Source organism: Polyodon spathula, chromosome 10 (assembly GCF_017654505.1).
Source record: "Polyodon spathula isolate WHYD16114869_AA chromosome 10, ASM1765450v1, whole genome shotgun sequence".
Classification (NCBI taxonomy): domain Eukaryota; kingdom Metazoa; phylum Chordata; class Actinopteri; order Acipenseriformes; family Polyodontidae; genus Polyodon; species Polyodon spathula.
Window position 1 is genome coordinate 20,167,452 of NC_054543.1, and position 26,916 is coordinate 20,194,367.

A 26,916-nucleotide genomic window follows, 5' to 3' on the forward strand; every position below is an offset into this window, starting at 1 on the left:
TGTGGGGAGTAGCAACAGTACTTTATCACCTGGCCGAAAAGTCTGAATTTGTGCTTGTTTGTTGTACTGTTGCTCCTGGCGATGCTAAGCTAGTTTTAGGTTTTCTTGTGCCAAATGACCAACCAATGCTAGATGGTCTAATAACATAATTACCTACTTGACTATGTTTTGGGAAGTTTTTGTTTGCTCCTCCCACACTTCTTTCACAAGATCAAGGATAACCCGTGGTTGCCTTCCATGCAGCAGCTCAAAGGAAGAGAACCCGGTCAAGCTCTGAGACACCTATCTCACTGCAAAACATCAGGTAGGGGAGGAGTTTAGCCTATTGTTTCTGCTCTTGGTTGACAAACTGCTTCAGCATCTATTTTAAAGTCTGATTAAAACATTCCACCAAACCTTCAATCTTTGAGTGATAAACAGAGGTTCGAAAGGACTTAGTTTGCAACAATTTATATAATTCCTTCAAACACTGTGACATGAAATTTGTTCCATGATTAGTGAGGATTTCTTTTGGAATCCCTACTCTCGCTATAATCTGTACTAACTCTCAAGCAGTTGCTGCAGCACTAGTGGATCTCAATGGTACTGCCTCTGGATATCTGGTCGCATAGTCCACCACTGTTAAAATGTGTGTATATCCAGAGTCAGACTGGCTCAATGGACCCACTATGTCCATAGCAATGCATTCAAAGGGAATTGAGATCTGGGACAGTAAGACCAGTGGAGCCGTGCGAACCCGCCCTAGCGCTACTTGCTGGCATTCCTCACACTCTGCTACATATTTTGTCATCTCACTAAAAACTCCAACACAATAAAACCGAGCCAATATTTGTTCCCGAGTCTTATCGCTACCTAAATGGCCTGAATATGGGACATTGTGAGCTAACCACATGATCGCAGATCGAAAAGAATGGGGAATGAGTAATTGTGTTACAGTCTGACTTGTGCTCGTTTCTTGGTATACTCTATATAGTAAGTGCCCGACAATAATGTGGTGAGGATATGTAATATGTAATATGGTTATCCTCTATATCCTTCCCCTTGATAGACCGAACCTGCCCCAGGTGTGTGCCAGCGAATGATCATTTTTTTATGCTATGTCAACATCTCGGTCCCAGAATTTTGAGATATTGAGCGGAGATAAAGTAGCATCAGCACTGGGGGCCTCAGTAACCCACCCCCATACATCACATTAAGTCCCGATCCCCTTTCCGTTACATTCGATAGATTTCGAGGTTCCCCCAGCCTTGTTTCATTAACGTTCCTTCCCATTTTTTAACCCTTCACTCTCTTTTTGTTTTTTTCGAGCAAAATCAGGAATTGAATAAATCAGTGTGCAGCAAAAACATGTTCCCAAACGCTTCCCCCGCTGCTCCCAAGAGGTCACGCCACATTCCATTGCTGCCAGGCAGTTCCTGGTGAGGTGGCCGACCTCCTGGCACCGGTAACAGGTGGGGCAAAAGGGCACCCACGGAGCCTGCGTGTCCCGCTGCCAGTTTGACAGTGGGGATGGGTTCTCTGCTCTTACCCTGCTGGGGGTTGCTGTTGATCTCCATTGTATTGGAGGGAGGCTACCCATGGGGTGACATTGTAGTGCAGGTACGTGGGTCGTGGGGGTGAAGCACTGAGGTGGTCCCGCCAATCGTGGTTTGTTGGAGGCAGGAGTATGTGTGGCAACCAGGGGATGGGTCGGCAGTGCATCCTTGAAACCTTCAGCCAATCTGACTGCTGCATTGTCATAAAGACGGCTGCAGTGGGTGACGTCAGTTTTATTAATTTAAAAAAAAAAATGTTTTCCCAAAAACTGCAGTTCCTGCTCTGGTCTGCCTCTAGGAGGCGCTGGTAATCCCACAATGACACCACGTGTCACAAAGACGGCTGCAGCGGGTGAGACCAGACCAGGACCAGGAACCAACACAAAATAAACAGAGAGGTGGAGTTCTGGTGAAGCTGAGCGCTTGCTTGTGCTCAGCATTTAATAAATGAAGACAGAAAATAAAAGGTTGTAAGACAAACAAACCACATGACATGGCACTTTAGCCAAAATAGAGATAAACAAAATGGACTACACAGACAAACACGGTGAGCTGATATTATTATTTACTATCACAACTATTACCTCCGTCTCCAATCCCATTCTCCACTCACCGAACACACAAACCCCATTGTGAGTGAAAACATGCTGCTTTTATGCAGCTGTACCGAGACTTGATTGCTAATCAATCATTCAATTGGAGTCTCGGTACAACTGCACGTGAATTAATACTTTAATACTTTAATTACTTTTATATTTTTGTTCAGTGTATGTATCTAATAAGCCTAATAATAACCCATCTCTCTCAAACTTTCGCCAACATCTACGATTTCACTAGACCGTCTTGTTGACTTAAAGTTACTCCCAAGACGAACTGACACGTGTGTGCATTTTTTTAATCGAATTACGAAATCACTATAGCTAAATTTAATACAGCTGCAGGTTAATATTTAAACTATTACTGACCATGTATTTTGTAGTATTTTTAAATTACAAAATAAAACTCATGAAATATATTTTCAATACAAAATACTTGCATTACAAAATTACAAAATACAAATGTAATGAAAATACGTATTTTAATTACATGTATTTTCGATACTGCCCAGCTATGCCCATGGGTTACCAATATTGACAAAAATATATAATTTTAAAGATGTAATTATCATCTTATTATTTATTTCCATCATTATTTCCATAAAACCATGATTTAAACACATGTTTGGTTAAAAAGAAAAAGGTATGAGCAGGTGTGCAAATCAAGGGAAAATGTAGTGGGCTTACTGGGTCCTCTTGCCTCTCTTCCCCTCTTTCTGGATTTGCTCTGTGTGTTCGTAGCACTTCTGTAGCAATCCAGGACCTCACATAGGGGATGGGGTTAAATTTTGTCAGAGGTGGGCCTGGGTGGGAAATGTGTTATTGAATATTTGAGTATGCAACATTGGAATGCAAAATCCATCCCATGTCAACCTCATTTAATTCCTGACAGTTAATTTTATGTTCAAAACCATAAGCGGGTCTATGACATTTAGCCTCTTTGTAAGCTGTGCGGAAAACTCTGGCTGTGGTGGATATTTCTTCAGATTGAGCATGGACGATGGTCTGAACCAAACTGTCCCCTTTAGCTTTCTCCAGAATATTAGATGTGGCTAAATGCGCCTTGGTTCGAGCAAGTTCCACAACTTTTTTCCTGAGTGCCCTTTGCTGTTTTTTTTACATCTGGGGCAAAGGAGGTCACAGTGGATGTTACCCACTCTTTAGCCAGTTTCATGCCCGATGTTTTTTCTGATCCAGTGAGCCTACCTTTTGACAAGTCGTGCAGCCTAGATTCGATTTCTCCATAATTAGCCATGGGTAGTTGGTTTGATGAAATTTAAATTGTTTAGTAGTCCAAATGGTCGGTGGCGCCTGAGTTTCGTTACCCAGATTCATATCTTCTTCACTTGATGAATCATCTGGTGCATCCCGCTCCTCATTTTCCATAGCCATGCTGTTAGCCAGAGGATTATCATTAGTCGCAACCATATCCGTAGTACAACTCACACCTGCCTGCTGCAAGGGGCTTTCTTCATTTCTGTTTGTTTCGACACGGGTTCAGGTTCACTATCAGAAATTGTTCTGGTAATTTTACTGAAAAAAGACAGTATATTTGACTGCCTTTTGGCCATTTTTACATAAACTGGGTTGCAATCATTTCACAATTAGACAAGTTGAGGCGAGCAGTGATGACGCGAGGAGCTCCGGGAGCCCTGAATCAGTTGTTGAGGGCATGATGCAACATTGACTATTACACATGGGTTGGGCTATAAAGATATTCACACATTGCAGTGAGCAAATCAGGTTTTTTTTTTTGCGGAAATGTAGTCGAGGAGTCAACATGACCGTCTTTTAGAATTATTTTTAAATTGTAAACGCGCATGTTTAATTTTTCATGTCACAAGCAGGAGCCGGAGCTGTGCTTAGAGGTCCGGGAGCACTGACAGTCTCAAATTGAGAGGTACTGGAGTTGAACTCTGGCATGCTCCGCCACAAATTAAGCACCGTGTATGTGTATATATGAGAGATGCTTCTAATATGTAACACCAGCTCTATTTGATTATATTAAGCTGGGTCAAAAATATATGTCCCTCTGGTAGCAGGGTGGTAGGAAAGTCCTACTTAAATATATGTTGTTTGTTTATTTTCAGAACGGGGTCTCCCCCTCCGTCCCTGTGTTATTTATGTATTATGATTTATTTATTGTATTTGTTTATTGTGTTCGTTCTGTGTATTTATAATTGACCGCACAGTCGTGAATTTTTGTTTTGTTATTGTTTTAAAAATGTATTTATTATAAATGACGACGGGGCTGTATTTTGTTTGTGCAGCATGGATGGGAAGCCCATCCACGTTAATAATTCAAACCCGTGCAGAAGGTGGCCTTCTCCAGAATTAATTAAGTGATTAATTTATTGCTAATTGGGAGATGGTCACTTGTATAAAAAGCCTGCAGCTCTCCATGTTCGAGGTGGTGGGGTGTTCAGAGGTGGAAGGAGAGCGAGCAAGGAGAGAAATCTAAAATCTAAAATAATACAGGATCAGTGATAGCAATCTGTCCAGCCTGACCTGTGTGTGTAATTTATTTTGTGTTTGTGATTTGTTTTTGTTTGAATATTTAGTTTTGTTTAAATATTTGATTTATTTTTGTTATTTAATAAACGGTGCACGCTGCATCTTTTTTTTGGTACACTACACTTACCTGATCTGTGTGTGCTTCCTTCTGGTCTGAGTCAGCGCAGCGCCATTTCCTGCCACACCCTCTTAGCCGCATATTATGTTACCTTTTCAGTGTGTTGTCAATGGGCCACTTTAACTTCATATACAAATGTGTGTTAACAAAGTAAGGGACAAAGACTGCCTTTGAATAAGCATACAGTGGTCAGTTGAGTTATTTTCATTTAAATTTTAAACTATAATGAGCATGTTAAGTAAAATAGCCTTATTTAACTGTACCATTCTCCGACTATGCCTGACCTCTCTGTTTCTAAAATTTGCCTGCTCAAGCAGGATTCAGACACCCTGTTTTCTTGCCAAGATTTCCATTACATGAGAGTAGATGTTAAAACTTCATGCTGATTTGAACTCGGCCCTCACCAAGATAAGCACCAACTAAGACTTAGCTTTACAGTAAACTAATGTGATCCATCTGCATCTCCGTCCATTTGAGTTTGCCTGTAGGAGGAGCTAAACTGAGATCAAGACTCCCTCTTCCATGTTAAACTAGCCCCATAATATCAATAATTCGAAGGGCAGCCTTAGTATCTTCCACAGCTTTCTTTGCTGCCCTTCCAGTTTTTAACACAGGTGCTGCCTCCCTTACGCATTTGTCGCGTGAATCTATTAATGTAAGTTCCAGTCGGACCTTGGCGCACTTAAACTCTTCGGTTAGAGCAGAGAGTGGTAGCTGCAGTATTCCTTTACCATAAAGTCCCACTCTGCTGAGGCAGCATGGAACTCCCAAGCATTTATTGACGTATGAACTGATTAAAGCTTCCAGCTTCTCACCTGTTATCAAGGAAACCTCGTACACAGTCAGTGGCCACAGCAGTAGACCAAACTGAAAGGACGAGAGTTTCAGCTGCTGTCTATGCTCTTCAACCCTTCCACTACTTTTCCCACACAAACTGTGTTCTTTAGCTCCCGGTTGTACCATCTCCCAAGACTTTTCACTGGATTCTCGGACACTGTTGGTATTGTCTCACCATTAATGTAGAACCATTTATCTACTACTTTACCTTTAATTCTGGAGATGCACCTTGAATTAGTGGGCTTGAATCGCATTCATGCCCATTCAATGTTATTAGTTAATTTGCCCAATAACCGATTAGTGCAGGCTACTGTTGTAGTCATTGTTGTCATGTCATCCATGTATGCTCGAATTGGTGGTAGTCGCATTCCAGAAGCCAAGCGGTCTCCTCCCACTACCCATTTTGATGCCCTAATAATTAATTCCATTGCCATGGTAAAAGCTGGTGGAGAAAAGGTACATCCTGCCTTTATTCCAACTTCTAGGCATTGCCATGTAGTGCTGAATTCTGAAGTTGAAAAACTAAATTGCAAATCTTCAAAATAGGTTTTCACTAAATTTGTTATTGTCATTGATATGCTGAAAAAATCAAATGCTGCCCAAAGAAATTCATGTGGCACCGAATGATATGATAAGCCAAATCCAGAAATGCCACATGGAGCTCCTTCCTTTCCTTTTTAGCTGATTGACTGTTGACAGATTATGTTGATGTGTTCTAAGCATAGTCTGTTCTAAACAGACTACTGATTTGATTAATATGAAATACCTTTGTAAGTTCTTTCATTTTTAACTTTAATAATAATATAGTTATTTATATGTTAGCCTGCGTTGTTCAGGGGGTGTGCAAAGCAGGGGGCTTCCAATTTCCTGTCAATTAGTACCTATTTTCTATTTAAGCCCTGATCACTTGCACCTTTGCTGTCTAGCGTTTCGTTTTTGTAGCAAACGCTCAGACGCCGTCTTTTCGTGCTTCACCGTTAATCTACACTTCGTTGCCTTTCACTGGAGGTCAGTTCTCTGCGCAGCGCTCCCAAGATATTATCAGATATTTTTCTACCTGCTCCGGTGCTCCTTCTCATCATTCAGCTTCTCCATTCGGCTGCAGGAGCTCCAGCGTTAGTCTTTCCTGCTCTTTCCAGCCTCCAGCCCAGCAACGGCACTGTCCAAACTGCAGCTTCATTTCTCAACTCATCCACGTCTTTGTTAGACAGACTGGCCCTCCACTAAAACCTCTAAAGCTCCTTCAACAAGACATCGACATTCCCATCGTCAGCGTTTGCCTTGCCATAATTCCTCTTTTTAATCCACCATAAAGATCTGTTAGCTGAACTTTCCTTTACTCTTCGCTTGCAATCAAGCACCCCTCTTCCACTCCCAGAGCCAGCACAAATTACCGTTCCTTCAGAAGATCCTGCCCTGGATTTCTGTTAGCTACGTTAAACATTTTAAAGACCTATCCAGTCAATTTCATACTTCATTTCAACATGTGGCGGCTTCGACTGGTCACAACATGCTCCAACAACACTGCTGTTCTGCAACTTTTCCACCGGCGCCTCTCAGTCCGTGGCTACCACTGCAACGCCCTCATTGCATGACTGTACTGCAATGTTCTGGCTTGCTGCTGCTGCGCTTTCACAATCTGCGAGGGCTCGTTCAACTCGCCAAATACTGTGTTAATGTATTTGTATACATGACTAACTGTCCTAAAACATGTAACAAAGATATTCAAATCTAAAAGAATGCGCAATTGTTGTTCTACACCGACAAGGATTTTAATCACAATAACCAAATATATTATACCCGGCTTCACTCAAGCCAATGGTTAATTCTAATCATAACCGCTAGATGGCAGTATAACACCACACATTTTATACAGTCTCTAAGCTGGTTTGCTATCACTGTGAAGCTCGCACGCTCCAGCTTTTCTACATTCCTGCAGGTGTTGTCAGTCCGAGGGATTCACAGAAGTCCCCCTCCTCCTCAACCTTTTGTAGCAACTGACGTTCTCCAATTTCAAGACCTGGTCATGAAGCAACCTTACTCAACTGTTTTTGAGATGCTCAGTATCTACCATCATAGTAACGTCCTGCTTCCCTGCATCACGCATCCATTCCTGTGACTTATTCCTGTTCCCAGATTCGTGTTTCCTCATCTGGCGCTGCTCCTCCAATCCGACCAGCTTCATCAAAGTCATCATTTCATCAACGAGATCTGCTAGTCAGTCATGGAACCATGTCCTACGATTTATGAATGTTCCAGTCAATGTCCTCCTATCCCCAATAGACAATAAACTACTGCCGACCAATCAATAGGTTTTGCAGATGCCTCAGAGCAACACATTCTTCATCCTATCTGGTTCTGTAGCGGTCTCAGATCTCTGCAATCTTCATCTCGTCTTGATTATGAACTAAGGATTTCCACTATTAAGAGAATAACTGGCTTTGCGAAACCCAAATCTCTGAATGTGAGTTTACCTTTTCCATTTCAAGCAGATATGATAGTAGCAAATCGTTGATCGATCCTGTATTAACTAACACATAGAAAGACGACATCTCATCTCTGCCCTCATTTCTAGAATATGGGGCGCAAATACACTAAAATGTCTATCAGAGGGTCCTGACATCATAGAATGATGATGAAAAGAACATCAGAGCTTGAAAAATTGCCAGCAATGTTGCTCTTCTGCCAGAAATCTTTCTCAGTATTCTAAGAAAGGCAAATTGGGATATTAGCAATTTTTAATGGCAATGCATTTTAGCAGTTATTGCCTTGAGTAAACTAGCATCTGTACTGGATAATGTCCCTGACCCTGGTCTCTAACAAGATCTGTGCCAAAGGTGTATAGCTATTCAGGTGTTTCATGGTCTTTTATATTAATTTATGGAATGTACACGTTCTACTTACCACCTGGTCACTTCTCAGCTATAAATAATCCCTTGTGTGGCTAATGGAAAAACATTGTATAAAAGGGGCACCTGGGAGTTTAATTCAGCAACCCATATCCAAGGTGAGTAAAGATTCTATTATTTCAGTGAAAGTCTGTCCCCATGTTATAGCCACACTTTCATCTTGATTATTTTGTGTTGCAGATGTTTTCATTCTGGATAGCAGCAGTTTTCCTGTTCAGCACAGTCTACAGTAAGTCAATTATTATAAAAGTAATTTTTACTCTAGCAGCTGTATCACCATGAAACCCAAGGTTTGTTATGCCTGTTGAAACTTCTGTGATGTTACAAAAGTGTTTTTAAGGGAAGGACAATGTTCTCTCTAAGTTTCTGCTTACAAGTGATGGTAAAAAAAAAAAACCATAAGCAGCACTATTAGATGTAGTGAACTATTTCCACGTTTTTATTTATTTTTCATATGTACTGAATCCTATGTAGGCCCATTTTAATATTAATCACATCTCATAATAATAAACAACATACTGAAGTTCACATTCAAAAATGAATGCAAAGCAGGGAAAATTTACTTAAAATTAGCAAAATTTCACAAGTGGTTCTACATAAAATTCATAAAATACATATAGTATTAAAGGATATGGCAATAGATTTTTAATTTCTTCAAATATACCCTTTGTTGTATATCAAATATAGTTTGATTTGGCCTAAGGATGATATTAAATATCTGGGTATCACTGTGAACAATTGATTTAAGAAAATTGTTTCTTTAAACTTCCAGACAATTTGCACAGATGTGTTTTTTCATATTTCTAATATAGTTGATTTTTCCAAACCCAGAACTTTAGAATTAGCTATTCTGGGAAACACAAATATTACTGATTGGACACAACTACAAAATAAATATTGGTTTTAACATTGTTGCTTATGGCAAAAAAAGCTATAATGTTTTTTTTTTTTTTTTATGTAAATGTTTGGATCCACCACATTCTGCTCTATGGAAGAACTTTGTATTTGATATAATATCTTTAGAAAGAATACATCTTTCCATGGAGTGTAAAAAAAGACAATTATATACAACTTTGGCAAAAAAAAAAAAAAAACTATTGATTATCTTAGTAATGTAGAAATACAGTGGAACCTAGGGATTGCTTAAAAGTAATATCCAGGATTATTCATGAAATGTAAATAATGTATTGATTAGAAGCGTAGTTTTATATTTACTATTTATATTATGAGTATTGAATATATTATTATGTCTAACATGAGTTGCTAACATGTATTGTCTTGATTACTTACTATTTGTGGATTGTGGATTCTTCAAGTATATGTTTACAATGCTGATAATATTATATGTTTTGATTGTGTTTTGAAAAATTAATGAAATGACATGACAAAAAATGTGTGTCTGTGTGTGTGTGTATATATATATATATATATATATATATATATATATATATATATATATATATATATATATATAAAATGAACAATATTGTCATACACACAATAGGCCTATTAAAGGTGAAGCAACTCCCATAGTAAGCATTTAATTTTTGGCCGTGGCTTGTAAGCAAAATTCCCAATTTATGACCCTTGTCATTTTGTGGCATGCTAAGAAAATCTTACTGCTTTTTAAAAAAAATTAATTCTATGCAGCAGGTGTACAGTCCAAAAGACAGAGGACGCTGCCATCTTAGAATAATGGGGAGAAGTATCTCACACATTGTGAAAATGACAGCGGCATTGCTCGTGACAAACGTCTCTGACTCTCATTGCCAGAATGTTAATAATAAACTATTAAAATGACATTTGAAGCTAATTACTCCTTGAGTCTCTGAATTCAGCTCTTCTTGTACTCTTCCAGCTGATCAGGTCTGTTATGACAGGCTGGGGTGCTTCGTAGACACTGTGCCGTGGGCTGGGACTCTAGAGAGGCCTCTTGGCAAACTGCCTTGGCCTCCAGAAAAAATCAAAACCACTTTTATTCTCTACACCAAGCAAAACCCCAGCACCTTCCAGGTAAAGCAAAGGGTTGTGGGCCTTCAATTGTTTACATTGGTGTCAACTTTAAATATCTTATTGTAACAGAAATAACTAGCAGTGTTAGTTTAGCGTTTAAATGCTACCCAAGCAGTAAAAGTGAAGAATGCTGTGAAAAACGTTAAAAAAATGTATATATAAAAAAGCACGCAACATAGAAGTGTACAATGTAGGCCACTTTATTTCATATATTTAATATTATAGCACAATATTTACATATGCAATTAAATTTTGCACACATACAGTCTTTTATACAAATACACTGTTTAATGAGGTTTAATGGGTTTCTCATGGTGGCTTTTCTGATTGGGTATAAACATCCCTACTATGTTAACATTTAAACATGCTCAATACCTTTAAACATTTAGAAAATTAAATGTAAACTTAGTACACAACCCTATTAACCAAGATCAGCCTTAAAGAGCAGCTTGGTAAGGATCTGAAATATCACAGTCATCTTAACAAATGTGTTCTTCTGTTTTAATCATCACACCCTGAAGACTTTTACCCCTGTGACCTTTATAGAGCTCATACACATTTCAGCTGGTACACCAGAATGTAACCATTAACCTATCCCCCTGCAACACTCTACCCCAGTGGATGTAAGGAATTACAATTCTAGTTTTTTTTTTAACCAAAAAGATCCTTCTTAATGGTGATCTTTCATTATTTATTTATTTATTTTTACATTTTTCTAAATGCTTCATCATTTCTATTATCTTGATGCAGTGTAAACCACTGGACTGAAAACACAGGTAAAAAATAAAAATTATACTGAAGAAAAATATAAAGATGACTATAATTAGCAAAAATGTGTTTGATAGTTTGAGCAGCAGTAAACAAACTAGTTTTAAACATGGGCTAGATTTAATAAAATTGCTGTAGTGCAAAATAGTTGCAAAGGTTGAATCTCTCCATGAATTAGAATATTAACGTGTCTTCTTTCATTTCAAAGACGGCACACCTTGAACCTTTTTTCCACTTAGCTGTTGATATTTTTAGCTTAGAAAAAAAAAAGAAAAAAGTAACTCAATAAAATAAACATAAAAACTGTGTTAATCAGAATCCCTATTCTACATTCACAAACTTTAACCACTGTCATTTTAAAATAAGGGTAGGATGATACCAAAACACTTTCCTGGTTTCTCTCCCCTTGATTTTTCATTGTCATCAAGAAGCACTTAATTTGAATCATTGTTCAGAGTCCCTGATATTAATACTACTGATCAACAGCAAACTTAACTGATAAACTTAGATTTGTAATAAAATAACTTAATTGCTCAATTAAACTCTTATTAATCTAACAGGCACATTAAGACAAAATGATCATTTTTTTCTTTGTCATTTGTTCAGGAAATCTCAGCACTAAATCCATCATCCATTTTGGCATCAAACTACAAAGGAAACAAAACCACCCGCTTCATTGTCCATGGTTTTATTGACAAAGGGGATGAAAACTGGCTCAAAGACATGTGCAAGGTAGGACACACACACACTGATCATTGCTTTTTAAAGCTGGGATAGGCATATTCATTAAGAGTAAGTAAAGGTCAGGTTTAAGGTCAGGTTTATCTGAATTTGATGCAAAAAGTAGAACAGTATTAATAAACTGTTTTATATATCAGACCATTTCTATTCTGTATTCTACTGTTTTTAAAATGCTTTTTTGGCAGGCTAAATCCTAGCTGTTTAACTGACTTCCTTTACTCCACAGATGATGATGCAAATAGAAGATGTGAACTGTATCTGTGTCGACTGGCAAGGAGGGTCGAAAACCGGTTACGTTCAGAGTTCCCATAACATCCGAGTGGTCGCGGCAGAAATTGTCTACTTGATCAAATACTTAGAGGTGAATACAGAGGGTGGCTAGCTGTCATTAACAAAGTAGTCACAAGATCAACAGAAAAGATTCACTTGCAACCCATGAATTACTTATTCTTGTTCACAGATACATAAAAAGTAATTCAGTAAAACCGATTATTTGCTGTTGTTAGTAATGCTTTTTAAAAATGACTTGTTTGTTTATCAAACAGAAAAACTACAACCAGAAACCTGCTGATTTCCATGTTATTGGCCATAGTTTAGGGGCCCATTGTGCGGGAGAGGTTGGCAGGAAACTCAAAGGTCTTGGAAGAATAACAGGTACAGTATGACTATGAGAAGCCATGTTTTTCAGAGCTCTTGTATATATACAACCAGTGGTTACCTTTCACAAAATAAACACAGTAGTAGCATAGTTTAAAAAGACATCAATCTATAGTACAACTGGAGCAATCACTCTGTCACAGAGCAATCTAAAAGTTATACCAATGTATTACAATTTTTTTTGTACATGTTGTACTATTCTTGTCTAGGTTTTACAGTGCTTACCTATGCTTTGCCTTGCTTTCACTGTGCGTTATTACACTTTGGTATGCTTTTACTATGGAAAGCTTTTCTAATTATTTGCAGACAGATACACACAGTGAAATAATTATAACGGTAATAATTATAGAAACTAAATAAAATGCATCAAGTGCATGAATCAGTAAACCATGTGCTTGAACCCTGGCTTTGCGTAAGATGATCATCCCAATATTATTTCATAAACGTTTAGCAGCAGTGTTCAATATTTACCCACTTGTTGGGTGACACATGGGAAACAATGCTGGTAAATTCTAATTGCGCACACATGTATAACACATATAAAGTAGCTAAGACAGCTCTCATGTTTTTGTAAAATGGGAATTATTAATAATCACTGTTCAGGTTGATTGGTGGCTGGGTGGCTATGAACGTATAGTGGGCCCTTGTTAGTGACGATTTAACCCGATTCGCTATAGGTTGGTTACAGACAGTTGGTTATAGAGAACTTCAATAAGCTAACATTAAGTGGTTTACCTGTGTCATAAACCAGTGTCTGTGTCTTTTTATTGAAGTAGCATTTCTCCATGGAACCCTGGGTCCATCAATGAGGACATCCAATTAAGTATTAAATAATGACTTTTTGTCAGCCTATACTGGGACTGTAGGGGTTATAATGATATGCTAACTTTTAAATTATTTTTAAATCCACAGGCCTAGACCCTGCAGAGGCTTATTTTCAGAATGCAGCGCCTTTAGTCCGACTGGATGCCAGTGATGCAGTTTTTGTTGATGTCATCCATACCGATTCAGCACCCATGGTCCCTAATCTTGGTGAGGGGTGTAGTTTTTTAGCCTTTCTCACCACAGTGCGTATATCCCTTAAAATCTCCTTATTTTTCCATTAATTTGTCCCTAAAAATAAAATTCTTCCCTTAGTTTAAACTAGGGACACCTTAAATGTGTTTCTACAGACTGGTAATCCCTTAATTTCCCTGTAGAATAAAATAGAGAAAAGCAGATATTAGGATGCATTAGTTAGACCTCCTGATTTAAACTACTTAAACCACAAGCATGGAAACAAGAGATTCAAACCACTTAATAACCCGCTTGAACACCTCCTGAACCTGTAGTTAAGGGTGGCACAGAGGATTAAATATCCCACAAAAAGGGAAAAAAAACAATAAGGAGAAAATGAAGGGATTTGGTTTGACAGTGACACCTTGTGAAACATTATCTGCTAACACATCTTACTGCATTGTAGGATTGGGAATGTCCCAAGCTGTCGGCCACCTTGACTTCTATCCAAATGGAGGAGAATACATGCCAGGATGCGAAAAGAATATTATTTCACAAATTGTAGATCTGGATGGCATATGGGAAGGTTGGTTTGTGCTTATTTATTTTTTATCCAAGCTGTATCTTTTTCACAATCAAAATCTTAAGCAAGTTTTCTCAAGCAATAGTGCCTGTGGATGAAGGCTGTAGAAAAAAAAAAAGAAAAAAAGATGGAAAACTGATCCTGCTGTAGTCCAGGTATCAAAGCAAGCATGCCTGACTCCAGGACAGATTGTCACTGTACAGTTTTATGTTTGTTTGTGGCAGGTGTGCCACCTGTGCAGGTTTGATAAGGGCAGTTATGTATACTCTGAATAATGAAATAGTCACACCTGTTACACATTAAAGGCATTTACATTTCATTGACTTCTGTAAGCGACACTTGCAATTCCCAGCCTAAAGTCAAGGACACAAGGGATATTTAAAAAACAAAACAACTGATGATCTTATTGAATTTTCCACACATACATTGCAGAGCTGAATAAGAGTTGCACCCACATTGCACAATGTGCGCCAAAGGATTCGGGCAGGACCCCAACAGTTTCTTTTAGCTGTCATTTTTGGAGCTGACAGGAACACTCACCACTGCTGCAATTCATTTGTTTAATTATCAGTCTCGGGGGGAGAAGTGTATATATTTTATTAAATGCATTACACTTTGCTATATTCTAAATAGCCATTCCATCAATAATGTTTAAACGCTGAATGATAACTACAATATTTTTTATGTATAATTTCCACAAATGGTAATAAAGTTGTTAACTACCCCTTAGTTGTTAACTACCCCATGTTTTTGTTTAAAAAAAAAATCTCAATTCTAGTTTATCTTCGAGTGGCCAGTTTCAAGTGGAAAGACCTATACAGGTTGATTGAATTCTTGTCCATAGCATTTTTTCTTTGTAATTTATATTGTTTTGATTTAATAGGAACCCGGGATTTTGTGGCCTGCAATCACCTGAGATCTTATAAGTATTACGCCGATAGCATCTTAAACCCAGGAGGCTTTGTTGGATACAAGTGTAATTCAACTGAGGATTTTGTGGTTGTAAGTTATCACCAGCACAGCAAATGATAAAGGATTAGAAAGTAATAGTTTTAAAAATCAATGTATTCTGTTGGGAGCATATCCACAATTAATAGAAAAAGCTCTTCTTCACAGTAACAGTTACACATTTTATTTATTATAAATCATGCATGACAAATACCAGTACATCTTAACATACAGCTTAGTTATAAAGTTAAGAAAATAATGTGTCTTGGGAGTCTCCCGAGTGGTGCATCCAGTGGAGGTGCTCCCCGTGGAGTGCAGGATGCACCCTATAGCCTGGAGATCGTAGGTTCGAATCCAGGCCTACCATGGCTGGGGGTTTCTGTGACCGAGCGCTGCCACGGTTCAACGCGCACCAGCAACCCCTGCATTGGAGCCATTAGATCTGTGTTGTCCTCCACAACTATAGGTCTAGTGGCCTGCCTCACTGTGGCTCCGCAGTGCGAAAAATAATGGATTGACAGGAACACAATTCGAAGGATCCAGCCTCCGTTTCCCGAATCATCAAGGGGTTGCATCAGTGTACCAGGATACAAATAACAATTGGGCATTCTAAATTAGGGAGAAAACTGGGGTAAAAAACAAAAAGAAAATAAATGTGTCTTATGCAGGAAATGTGAGACCTATAAAATGGAATTCATGTTAGGTCAATTATACTGGTGAATTTGTCAAAGCAGGTTGTTTTAGACAATTAGAGAAACAGAATTGGTTAAATAGCAACCCAGTGATATAAACTAAAGCATGCTACTTTTCTGACACCCAGGGGAAGTGTTTCCCGTGCCCCACTGAAGGCTGTCCTGTGATGGGTCACCACTCTTCTACATTCAAGACACCCGCTGGCACTGAAAACCTGAAGTTCTATCTGAACACCGGCGATGCCAGGCCCTTCATGCGTATGTATGCATATCAATAAAACTGCCTTAGAAACAATTCGATAATAAATACTAGACCCTGATACTGACACAATACAACCAAATAAGGCTTGTATCAGATGAAAATTACATCATATTAAATTAACTACAGTATGTTACAAATATACAGGAGCACATGCTATACAGGGCGATTCATAATTGGTGCAACATTTTGTTTTGTATTATCTTAAATTCTATTTAAATACTGACTTCATTGAACAACCCTCTGGTTGCTAAATGGTGTGTCACAGTTTCTCTGTCGCCCACATTTTTGCTTTGCATGTCATCTTCTTGTTCAAACAACTATAACCTCCAGTATTGGACACTGCACAGCTGATTCTACACAAACAATGATTTCAAAGCAGCTCAATTGGATTGTTTCGCCAGCCAGTCTACATGCACTGTACTGTAACAGGTCCCAGATACACCTTGCTTTCTATAAACTAAAATCTCATGTTTTCATAATTGACTTATGATTGTTACGTCATGATTGTATTTTGGAAGCTGTGGATGATGGCTTCTATTTTTACATTGTTAACTTGCACCTTTCGCTTTTCTCCATGCAGGCTGGCGCTACAAGGTTACAGTAACTATAACCGGTGACCGAGATGTGTCTGGCACTCTGAAAGTATCCTTGTATGGGACAAAAGGAAACACACGACAGCATGAAATCGCCAAGTGAGTGATTCCTCTACTGATTACACCAAGGGCTATCAAATCCAAGTGTATCATATTCGAAATGGGATAACATTTGCTTAAAAGGATAAAAGACTGTACTTCAGTAACAAGTTCAATCCTCACATCCTGGTAATTTTTACCCGTGGTTACAAAAGGGCTCTTGAGGGGGCTCTGAGTGGCGCATCCATTAAAGGCGCTCTGTGTGGAATGTTGGATTCGCCCTGTAGCCTGGAGATCGCAGGTTCGAATCCAGGCTATGAAACAGCCGACCGTGACTGAGGGTTCCTAGGGGGCGGCTCACAACTGGCCTAGTGCAATCCATGGTTCACTGCACACCAGCAACTCCTGAGGCTGATAGGGCTCCTGCAGGTCTGCTGTGGAGCCACACATATCTGTGTTGTCCTTCTGCACTATAAGTCTGATAGCATTGCTGTGGATCTGTAGTGCAAAAAAAGATGGACGCGTGTCCATTCCCCAAGTCGCCTGGGGGGGTTGCAGTGGTGAACCTCGATTAATAAAAATATAATTGACAATTCCAAAATGGGGAGAAAAGTGGGTAAAAATCCTTGGCAACGACTAAATTTAAAAAAAAACAAAAGCTCTTGAATGTCCACTCTATCTACAGATGTGTAAGGTTAATGCAGGTTAAACAAATATTGTTGTAAGTTAGGCAGTTGTGGGAAGATGTTCTCCAACCCAAGATATAGAGGAATTGGTAAAGTGGGGTACATTTGACCTTGTGTAGAAGATATGTTGTGTGCCTGGAATAATACTGTAACTCATACCATGAACCTGGTTGTGTTTATATATTGTTAGGAAAAAAGAGTGTAAGCAGAGTTCACAAAGTTCAGCTTCACACACGCACAGTTAGGCAAGATATACAAGACAGGCACTTGAAAGTGTGAGTGAGAAAGCTTAGCTGAAATCCTCTCCTGATGCCAGACTGGACCGCTTCTCCCAGAACAATAGTAATTGACTAAGTACTACATTGTTGTGTCTAACAATAACGCTTAAACTGTATGTGTGTAACTTTTGAATACTGTAAATCGATAAACAGAAACTTACTAACATAACAATAGCAATGGGTGTTGAGCACACTCATTTATAAATATCAAATTAGTTTCTTTACAATGGTACACCAGAGTGTAACTGTTAACCTGTCCCCCCTGAACTCTGGTTTAGTTATCCCTCTGTTCCTCAGGCCCATGCTATCAGTACTACCATTATATAACAATGGAAGAATGGATTCACTGGGTGGGGGTCCTGGGTCAAGATGCTGAATGTCAATGGGTAATGAGTTTAGAAAGTTTAGGAAACTTTGCAATAGATTAATAATGTGGGTCACACTTCATTTTTAGGGGCATTACAATTAAACGGTTTGCTAACATACTAATAGAAGTTTCGTTTTTTGTTAATGTTTAGTTCAGGGCATTCTAACAAATGAGCTCCACAATACAACAATATTAGTGGTTGTTCTATTATAGCCAGTAAGTTTGAACTCTGGTTTGGTTAGTAAATAGTAACCTATATATTTGGTCTGATAAAAACAATGGTCATGGTGGCTATTTTGAATCTATATACTCTTTAACTAGCCATTAACACAACATGAACATGTATTAAGACGTTAGTAAATCACTTGTTAATAGCTAATAAGGTACCAGTGGGCTACCTGCTGCATGGACCATAGTGAAGACACATAGGTCCTAATGTTTCTGTCTTTACCTACAGAACAAAACTCCAACCCGGAAGCACATACAGTGCCTTCATTGATACAGAGTTGGATGTTGGAGAAGTTCAAAAAGTGAAGTTCCTCTGGGAGAACAGTCAAATCAACCCTCTCCTGCCGAAGTTTGGAGCACAGTTATTGGTCTTGCAGCGTGGAAAGGACAGACAGTTGTATGTAGACCTCTTATAGTTTACATGAGCCACACTAACCTTGTTGCTTTCTTGTTTTAAACTTGTACAAACTGGAATTTGGTCAGTTTGTTTGTCTCTTGCCTCAACTCAATTATTACTACTGGAACATATTTGTTTTGTTCTTTGTACAACGCTCACTGTTGTTTCAAATGAATACAGATTAATTTATATTAGTTAACATAGGCAGATTCTGCTAATTGATTAACTTTCAGTATTTTTAGAAAACTGTTATCCCTGTCCAATGATTTTAGATGATATAACAGATGAACACTAGAGGGTGCTGCTGACACGTTTTTCACACTGATTTTCTCGTTGCTTTTCAGACTGCAGTTCTGTGGGAGTGGAAAAGTCGGAAAAGAGGTCCTTCAGGCCCTAGACCCATGCTAAAGTGTTTAGAGTTAATGTTGACAGCCTGGGTATTTTAAATAAATGACAATTGATGCAATGTTGCCCTAGTTTGAGATCGACAGTGTGTTGGATTAAGAGCAGATCCTGATGACTGCCAAGCCAAATATCATATTAAATGGTGTACCAATCTTAGCTGTCAATACCAACATATTGTTTGTGGCAAATTATTTATCCCACCAAAACCTTCTGCTCTCAATTTTCTTTTTAAGACAATCCACAGATTGTCCAGGTTATCACTGGATAACCTGATGCTCATTTTAAGATTCTTTTTAATGACAATTTGGCTTGGTTGATACCATGGTTTACACTTTGGAGATACAAACAAATAATTACAAAATGTCTTCAAATGGATCCCAGTAAGTTGAGTCATTTCAAGACAAATAATTCAGAGATATCTTGAAATATTTAAAGATAGCGTGACAATGATATCTTGAACTACAACTTGATATCGCTAAATGATTATTTGGCTGTCCCTAATACACTGCTGTGCACTAGAAGGTATGGGTTCCTACTAATATAAAGACACTTTGGTTGAGTAGCCTGAATTACATAAATCTATGGCAGGTAATCTAAGTGGAAGAGGAGCTATTGAACTCTTATTCATGTATGCATGGTGGATAAGAACAAATCACCTTAAAGACAAAAAAACCCAATAAAAAAGTAAATTGTGAAAAGGTATGGGAACAAAAATATTATATATATATATATATATATATATATATATATATATATATATATATATATATATATATATATATATATAACGAAACTTGCAGTGCAGGTTTGTTTCGCCCTTTTAAAGTAAAGTACTGACCCAGACACAGAGATGGAGTTTTCTTTAACGTGCTTACGTGCCAAGATTTTTAATACAGCAAAATAAAACAGAAAACAAAAACCTAGCTCTATACGAGCACTAACTAAACAATACAGAACGTAACTAATAGGACAGCTAAGCTGTTTACCTGCTAAAACAAAAAAACAGTTTTTACAAATAACTTTTTCAAAAGGCTACATACAGTACCTTTCTTTCCCATACGCTTGTGTACACTCTCAAGCAGGCTCTCCGCACAGCAGCCCAGCAGCAGCCCATATATATATATATATATATATATATATATATATATATATATATATATATATATATATATATATATATATATATATATACACACACACACACACACACACACACACACACACAGTGCCTATAGAAAGTCTACACCCCCTTGAACTTTTTCCACATTTTGTTGTGTCAGTGCCTCAGAGTTTCATTTTAAATCAGGATTTTTTTCCACTTGCCTACACACCACTCTCCACCCTGTTAAGGGGAAAAAAAGTTTTTATTGAGAAAAAAAAACATATATTAAAAGATACAAAACTGAAAGATCAAAATTGGATAAGTCTTCACCCTCCCTGAGATAATACTTGGTTGAAGCACCTTTGGCAGCAATTACAGCTGTGAGTCTGTTGGGATAGTTCTCTACCAACTTTGCACACCTAGATTTGTCAATATTTGACCAAAAACTGTTCCATCTCTGTCAAGTTCCTTGGGGAGCGTTGATGGACAGCAATCTTCAAGCCATGCCACAGATTTTCAATTGGATTTAGATTGGGGCTCTGACTGGGCCACTCAAGGACATTTACCTTTTTGTGCCTTAGCCACTCCAGTGTAGCTTTGGCTGTGTGCTTTGGGTCGTTGTCGTGCTGAAAGGTGAACTTCCGTCCCAGTTTCAGCTTTCTTGCAGCGTGCAGCAGGTTTTCCTCAAGGACTTCTCCGTACTTTGCTCCATTCATTTTCCCTTCTATCCTGACAAGTGCACCAGTCCCTGCCAGTGAGAAACATCCACATAACATGATGCTGCCACCACCATGCTACACAATAGGGATGGTGTTCTTTGGGTGATACGCTTTGTTGGGTTTGCACTAAACATAAGGCTTTGCATTTAGGCCAAAAAAGTTCCATTTTAGTTTTGTCAAACCACAAAACTTTTTGCCACATGGCTACAGAATCTCCTGAGTTTTTTTGCATACTTCAAACAGAATTCAAGGTGAGCTTTCTTGAGTAATGGCTTCCTTCTTGTCACCCTACCACAGAGGCCAGATTTGTGGAGTGCTTTGTCACATGCGCTTTGACCAGTTTTGGCCATAAAAGCCTGTAGTTCTTGCAAAGTTGCCATTGGCCTCTCTGATCAGTCTCCTCCTTGCTCGGTCATCTAGTTTGGAGAGACGGCCTGATCTAGGCAGTGTCTTGGTGGTGCCATACACCTTCCACTTCTTAATAATCACCTTGACCGTGCTCCAAGGGATACTCAAGGCCTTTGATATTTTTTTATACCCATTTCCCTGATCTGTGTCTTTCAGCTACTTTGTCTTGGAGTTCTTTTGAAAGGGCCTTGGTGCTCATGGTTGAGTCTTTGCTTTAAAATGCACTATCCAGCAGAGGGAACCTACAGGAACTGCTAAATTTATCCTGAAATCATGTGAATCACTATAATTTAACACAGGTGGCGGCCACTTGGTGTGTGATTTTGAAGGTGTTTGGTTACACCTGAGCTAATTTAAGATTGCTATTACAAGGGGGGTGGACACTTATCCAACCAAGCTTTTTCAGTTTTTATTTTTAATTAATTTTCTACAAATTTCTAGAATATTTTTTTTCACTTGGAAGTTGTGGGGTAGGATGTGTAGATAAATGATATATATATATATATATATATATATATATATATATATATATATATATATATATATATATATATATATATATATATTGAATACATTTTAATTCCAGGCTATAAGGCAACAAAAGGTGAAAATTCTGAAAGGGGACATAGTAGACATATGTGCAGGTACTGCATATAATTATTTATGTTTAGGTCACATATTGTGGCCTTAGGTCAGGTAATACAAGATCTTAATGATTTACACCACCATGTTTGCCCCCCAAGATAAAATATTTTTTGAATGATAAACCCTTTCCTCATTTTCTTAAAATTTGCATCTGGTATAGACATCTTAGATATCACTGGTGAAAGATTGAGTGGCACAGTTTGAAAACACAATCAAATATAATTTAGTGTAAATGTATATATTTCATTTCCTTTTAGGCTTAGTGAATTGCAGCAAAAATCATTCAATGTGTCACTTGTATATCTAGTTTATAAGCCCACACCTGTATTCATTTGTCGATGCAAGACATTTTCAGTTGCTCATAATAGGCTTGATTGCAACATATTGTTTGGAAATCATTTCTGTGATTTCCTGACCCTATAATCACTGTTGTAAAACAGGCTGTTAAAAAGAATGTAATTTCCATCATAATGGTATAGAAATTTTTTATTCATATTCACTTGCCATATAAAATTAGCCAGACATGTATGCATCGCAAAGCCAATCATAAAAATCATCTTGTTTTTCAGCTTTTTAAGCCGTACGACATTATCGCATTAGACTTTGGTTTAAATGCAGAAAGATGTTGCCATGTCGCCAACAGTCTTTGACAACTAGCCTAAAATAAGTAGCCTTCAAATTCTGTACGTAGTACAGTGATTCACAAATATTTAAGATATATGGGTGACTTTAAGTAGTCTCAAAGCTTGTTCGAATTCTGCTAATCATTCTTACTGTGATGGACAATGGTGCCAACTACAGTCAGCCATTGTGCTGGATAACACTGCAAGCATTCCCCTAAGAGCCATGATAGAAAAATCATGATTATTAAATATATGTATAGTTAACACATACATTTTTACTCTTGGGGACTTGCTTCTGTAGAATAATTTAGGAGTTTCTTAAAAACTGCTGAACTTACATTGTATGTATCCAGTGTAACAAGGCAACATCCCTTCAGGTCTGTAAAGTATTTTTCCTGTACCCTCCGATACATGGAATATGAAATCATCCCTTTGAAACACAGATGACTGTTTAGTTTAGATGGTCTCCCAGTGCTCATGAAGGATGAGGGGCAATGGCACTGGTTATAGTCAGGCATGGTTCCAGTGGGCCCTGCGAGAGCGTCCCCTCACAGTTCTGCAAGCAAGAGTGAGTAGGTCCTGACCTCAACACCCCCTGAGATAATTTAGCACCAGGTTTTTCTTAAAGTGTATTGCAGAAAGCTCCATGCACAGTGCTCATCTCAGTGTACTAGAGATAGCTCCATGAACAGTGCTCATCTCAGTGTACTAAAGAGAGCTCCATGCACAGTGCTCATGTCAGTATACTACAGAGAGCTCCATAAACAGTGCTCATGTCAGTTTACTGGAGAGATCTCCATACACAGTGCTTCTCAGTGCACTACAGAGAGCACCATGCTCTCTTTCTCAGGACACTAAAAACAGATAAGAATATGAGCTCTTACCTGGATGAGAAACTTTCAACTCTTGTTAGCCATTCATTTATGTATTTATTATTAAATGGATACTATATCAGAGCAGTCCAACTGTTTTGGCTAAAAAATTAAATTAAGCCATACCCAATATCACATACCACAAAAGTAAAATAAATAGAAGCTACTACACTATGACAGCAGTTTTCTGCTCATTACAGATGTTGCTAGATTTAGATGGTATTTACTATTACAGAAGACCATTCCAAACCCCTGAATGGGATAGTTCAAAAGACCCAGACTGGAGCTCAATGACTTGAATCATACAGTATATGGCTTAAGAGCCATCCAATTGACAGATGTGCTTTACATCAATATTCTCATATTTAAAGAGTCAGTCGCTTCAAATTGTATTTTTCTTTTTTGATGCATTCAGTTGCTCTTTGGTTCTTGCTAACTGCCACAGATATATTTTACGTGACCTAAAAACAGTTTATTTTTACTAGCAAAACCCTGCTGTGCGTTAGATGATGCTGGCACTTACAAATGTGGAGACACTGGCCGACCTAGCCTACATTACTCATTTTTAATGCAGGAAAGTAGAATGGTTAAAGCGTCTTAAAAAAAAAAGACAACTTTAAACACCTACAGCTAAGGTAATGAAATACTGTAATTAAACGTATCGTATACCAAACTTTGAAAATCAAAAAATACAATTCAGTACAACTTTTACACATTACGGAACTTTTGGAATTATTAAACTTCAGCAATTCAGTAAAATATTTTTATACTTTAATACTTGCAGTTAAGAATTTGTAATAACATGACATTTAAATGAATCAAATAAATGTTCATAACTGTCAACAACAAACAGGATCTCCAGTCCTTACAGATGATATAAAAGAAAAATCAACAACGAGGTGACTGTTTTAATTTGCTTAACTGCAACAGTTTAAAAGCACACAATGCTCCATCTAAGGTTTTGGTGGTCTAAATAATTCTGTAACTTCATTTGTCTCAGTCTGCTGGACCTTTTTTTAGCAACAGAAGCCATGTGCTTAATACACCACATGTAATTCATTACATGATTACAGGTGCGTTAGGTCGATAAGACAGTGGGGTTGATCAAAGATCAGATAATTGACTACTGATGCGGAAAACGGCTTATCAAATTGTGATGAAATATTATTTTACAGAGGCAAGTACTCTCAATTTATGATTGAGCTAATTTGGATCCTGTTTATCAACTAAAAGAAAAACTTGAAAAAGCACAAATCTCCAATTGTCTGTTATCCATCACATTTCATGAGTACTAAACTCACCAACAGCATAGACATTTTTAAAAGGAAGAGATGGTGGAATCATTCTACCCCCTAGCCCCGAGAAGAGGAATTTGCAGCAGCATGACCGAACTGAGGAAGGTGGAGATCACAAGAAACCAAAAGACCAGGCAGCATCATTAAGTACGGTATTAATAGGAAATAAGGTGGAGATTAATAAGAAAAACAGATGACCAGAGAAAGAAATGATTTGACACCAGAACAGCGGCCCAGCCTAAAATAATAATAATAATAATAATAATAATAATAATAATAATAATAATAATAATAATAATAATAATAATAATAATAAGTACCTGTTTATCCAGGTTTTAGAGTATTAGCTCTATACTTCCATTTGTAATATTGATGTACTAGGCTGTTACTGAGGAGAAGAAAACAGTAAAAAAAAAAAAAATGGTTAAAAAAAAAAATATAACATCTTTCTTGCATTTAAAGTTCAAGGCTAGTTGTGTAATGTTTTTGTTTCTAGTATAATTGATCTGCATAGCCATGGCATTACTTGCAATACCGTGTCCAGTTTTTGGGTGCTTGAAAAGATACAGAAAAGGGAAACTAGGTAAATCTCAAATGGAACAAGTATTTTTAGTTAAGTTTCAGGTTTACAAGCAGATAGGAGCACATTCAGTGGGGATGGGTGCTTGTGTATGCAAGTCATGGGCAAAGTGTTCCTAGTGCTGCAGAGACCTTCTGTGAAATACTCATACACCAAAACCAAGTCCCATGAGTGTCCCATGTAGCTACACATAAAGGTGTCCTTTTGTACAGACAGACAGACACCCCTATATCTCACAAATTGGAAATTTTCAACAACTTTAAATAATGTTAAAACTAAGTTTCATGACAGATCTTCAGATATATTCAAAAATATGCTCTCCTTAGCGGATAATGCGGATTCAACAGAATAAAAACAGTGCAAACATTAAATAAACTTACAGTTTCCTTCTCTGTGCTGAATGAATACACAGTGTTCTCTAGACAAAACCTGTCAGGTAGATGGAAACTGTATAGTTGATCAATCAAGTGACTGAAATCAACTCGGTACTAAAACTTTGAGCACCTGCTGTATAAACAGACCCACTGAATTGCTGCTGTTGTGCATTGTAAAAAAGAAAACAGGAAGGGATCCATTTTCTTAGAAAGAAGAGACCTTTGTGGATTTAAAAGCTAGTTAATTTTTAATAGCCTTTATCTACCTCTCTGCACCCATTGTGTGAAATATTAATGACTGAATGGATGAGGGACACCTTCCATAATAGAACATGTTATAGAAGCAGGTTTAGCATATGTGATGGGGAACTGCCCCGTCTATATGAATGTGTTTGGAACTGGCAGGGAGGGGGTTAAATTCCTCCCTGCCAGGAAAACATGTGAGAATGTGGCTGGAGCTCTAATTAATGATTAGTAATTACTGATTAATTGGGCTCCAGCCACAGGGGATAAAAGCCAGGGGAGAGGCCCTGGCTGGGAGGTGTTTATTTGTTTGGGAGTTTGCTTTGTGTTGGAGAGTTTTTGTGTTTAGAAGAAAGGAGTGTCTTGTTTTAAAAGACTTGGAACCTGACCGTTTATTTTGTAAGTTAATTTTGATTATTTGTGTTTGAACCTCTTTCTGTTGGCCCTCGTGCCTGTTTATTTGATTATTTTATTTAATAAAGAACTTTATTTTTGACTATACATTGTCTCTGAGCCTCAGCCCTCTGTCATCCTGTCACAGCATAGTACAGGTTGATATTTTTAGTTATCTGCTATATTAAAATGGCCTGAGTATAAGGCAGTAATTAAGTTTTCCACACTAGAAAAAGGTAAAATATGTGCTGCTCACTCACCAATACTGTCTCTATGCAACAACTGTATTTAGTATTCCCAATCCAATAGAATATCCACCTCATTTTGGTCTGAACTCGGCCATGTTGCTTCCTCTGTTGGTGCATTGTATATTGATACATTAAAGCATTGTAGCATGTCTTTCATTGGTGGGAAGTCCTTCGAGCACATTCCAAGCCTTCGCAAGCTATAACAAACGTGTAACACACTGGTTAATGTTTTCTGACCAAGTCGATTTCTCA

The 26,916-nt window shown here is 38.0% G+C and overlaps 1 protein-coding gene across 1 annotated transcript in view; it reads left to right on the plus strand.

The window, feature by feature from the left end:
* Positions 1-19,223, plus strand: part of LOC121321594 (pancreatic triacylglycerol lipase-like) — an 82,937-nt gene extending 63,714 nt beyond the window's left edge. Inside the window, exons 3-14 of the mRNA XM_041260600.1 lie at positions 8,690-8,738; positions 10,368-10,522; positions 11,897-12,022; positions 12,258-12,392; positions 12,577-12,685; positions 13,601-13,720; positions 14,151-14,270; positions 15,151-15,269; positions 16,036-16,165; positions 16,750-16,861; positions 18,590-18,757; positions 19,102-19,223. Of these exons, the coding sequence (XP_041116534.1) occupies positions 8,690-8,738; positions 10,368-10,522; positions 11,897-12,022; positions 12,258-12,392; positions 12,577-12,685; positions 13,601-13,720; positions 14,151-14,270; positions 15,151-15,269; positions 16,036-16,165; positions 16,750-16,861; positions 18,590-18,757; positions 19,102-19,165 (1,407 nt within the window). The 3' untranslated portion in view covers positions 19,166-19,223. The remainder of the gene's footprint in view (positions 1-8,689; positions 8,739-10,367; positions 10,523-11,896; positions 12,023-12,257; positions 12,393-12,576; positions 12,686-13,600; positions 13,721-14,150; positions 14,271-15,150; positions 15,270-16,035; positions 16,166-16,749; positions 16,862-18,589; positions 18,758-19,101) is intronic.
* Positions 19,224-26,916: the final 7,693 nt, after the last annotated feature.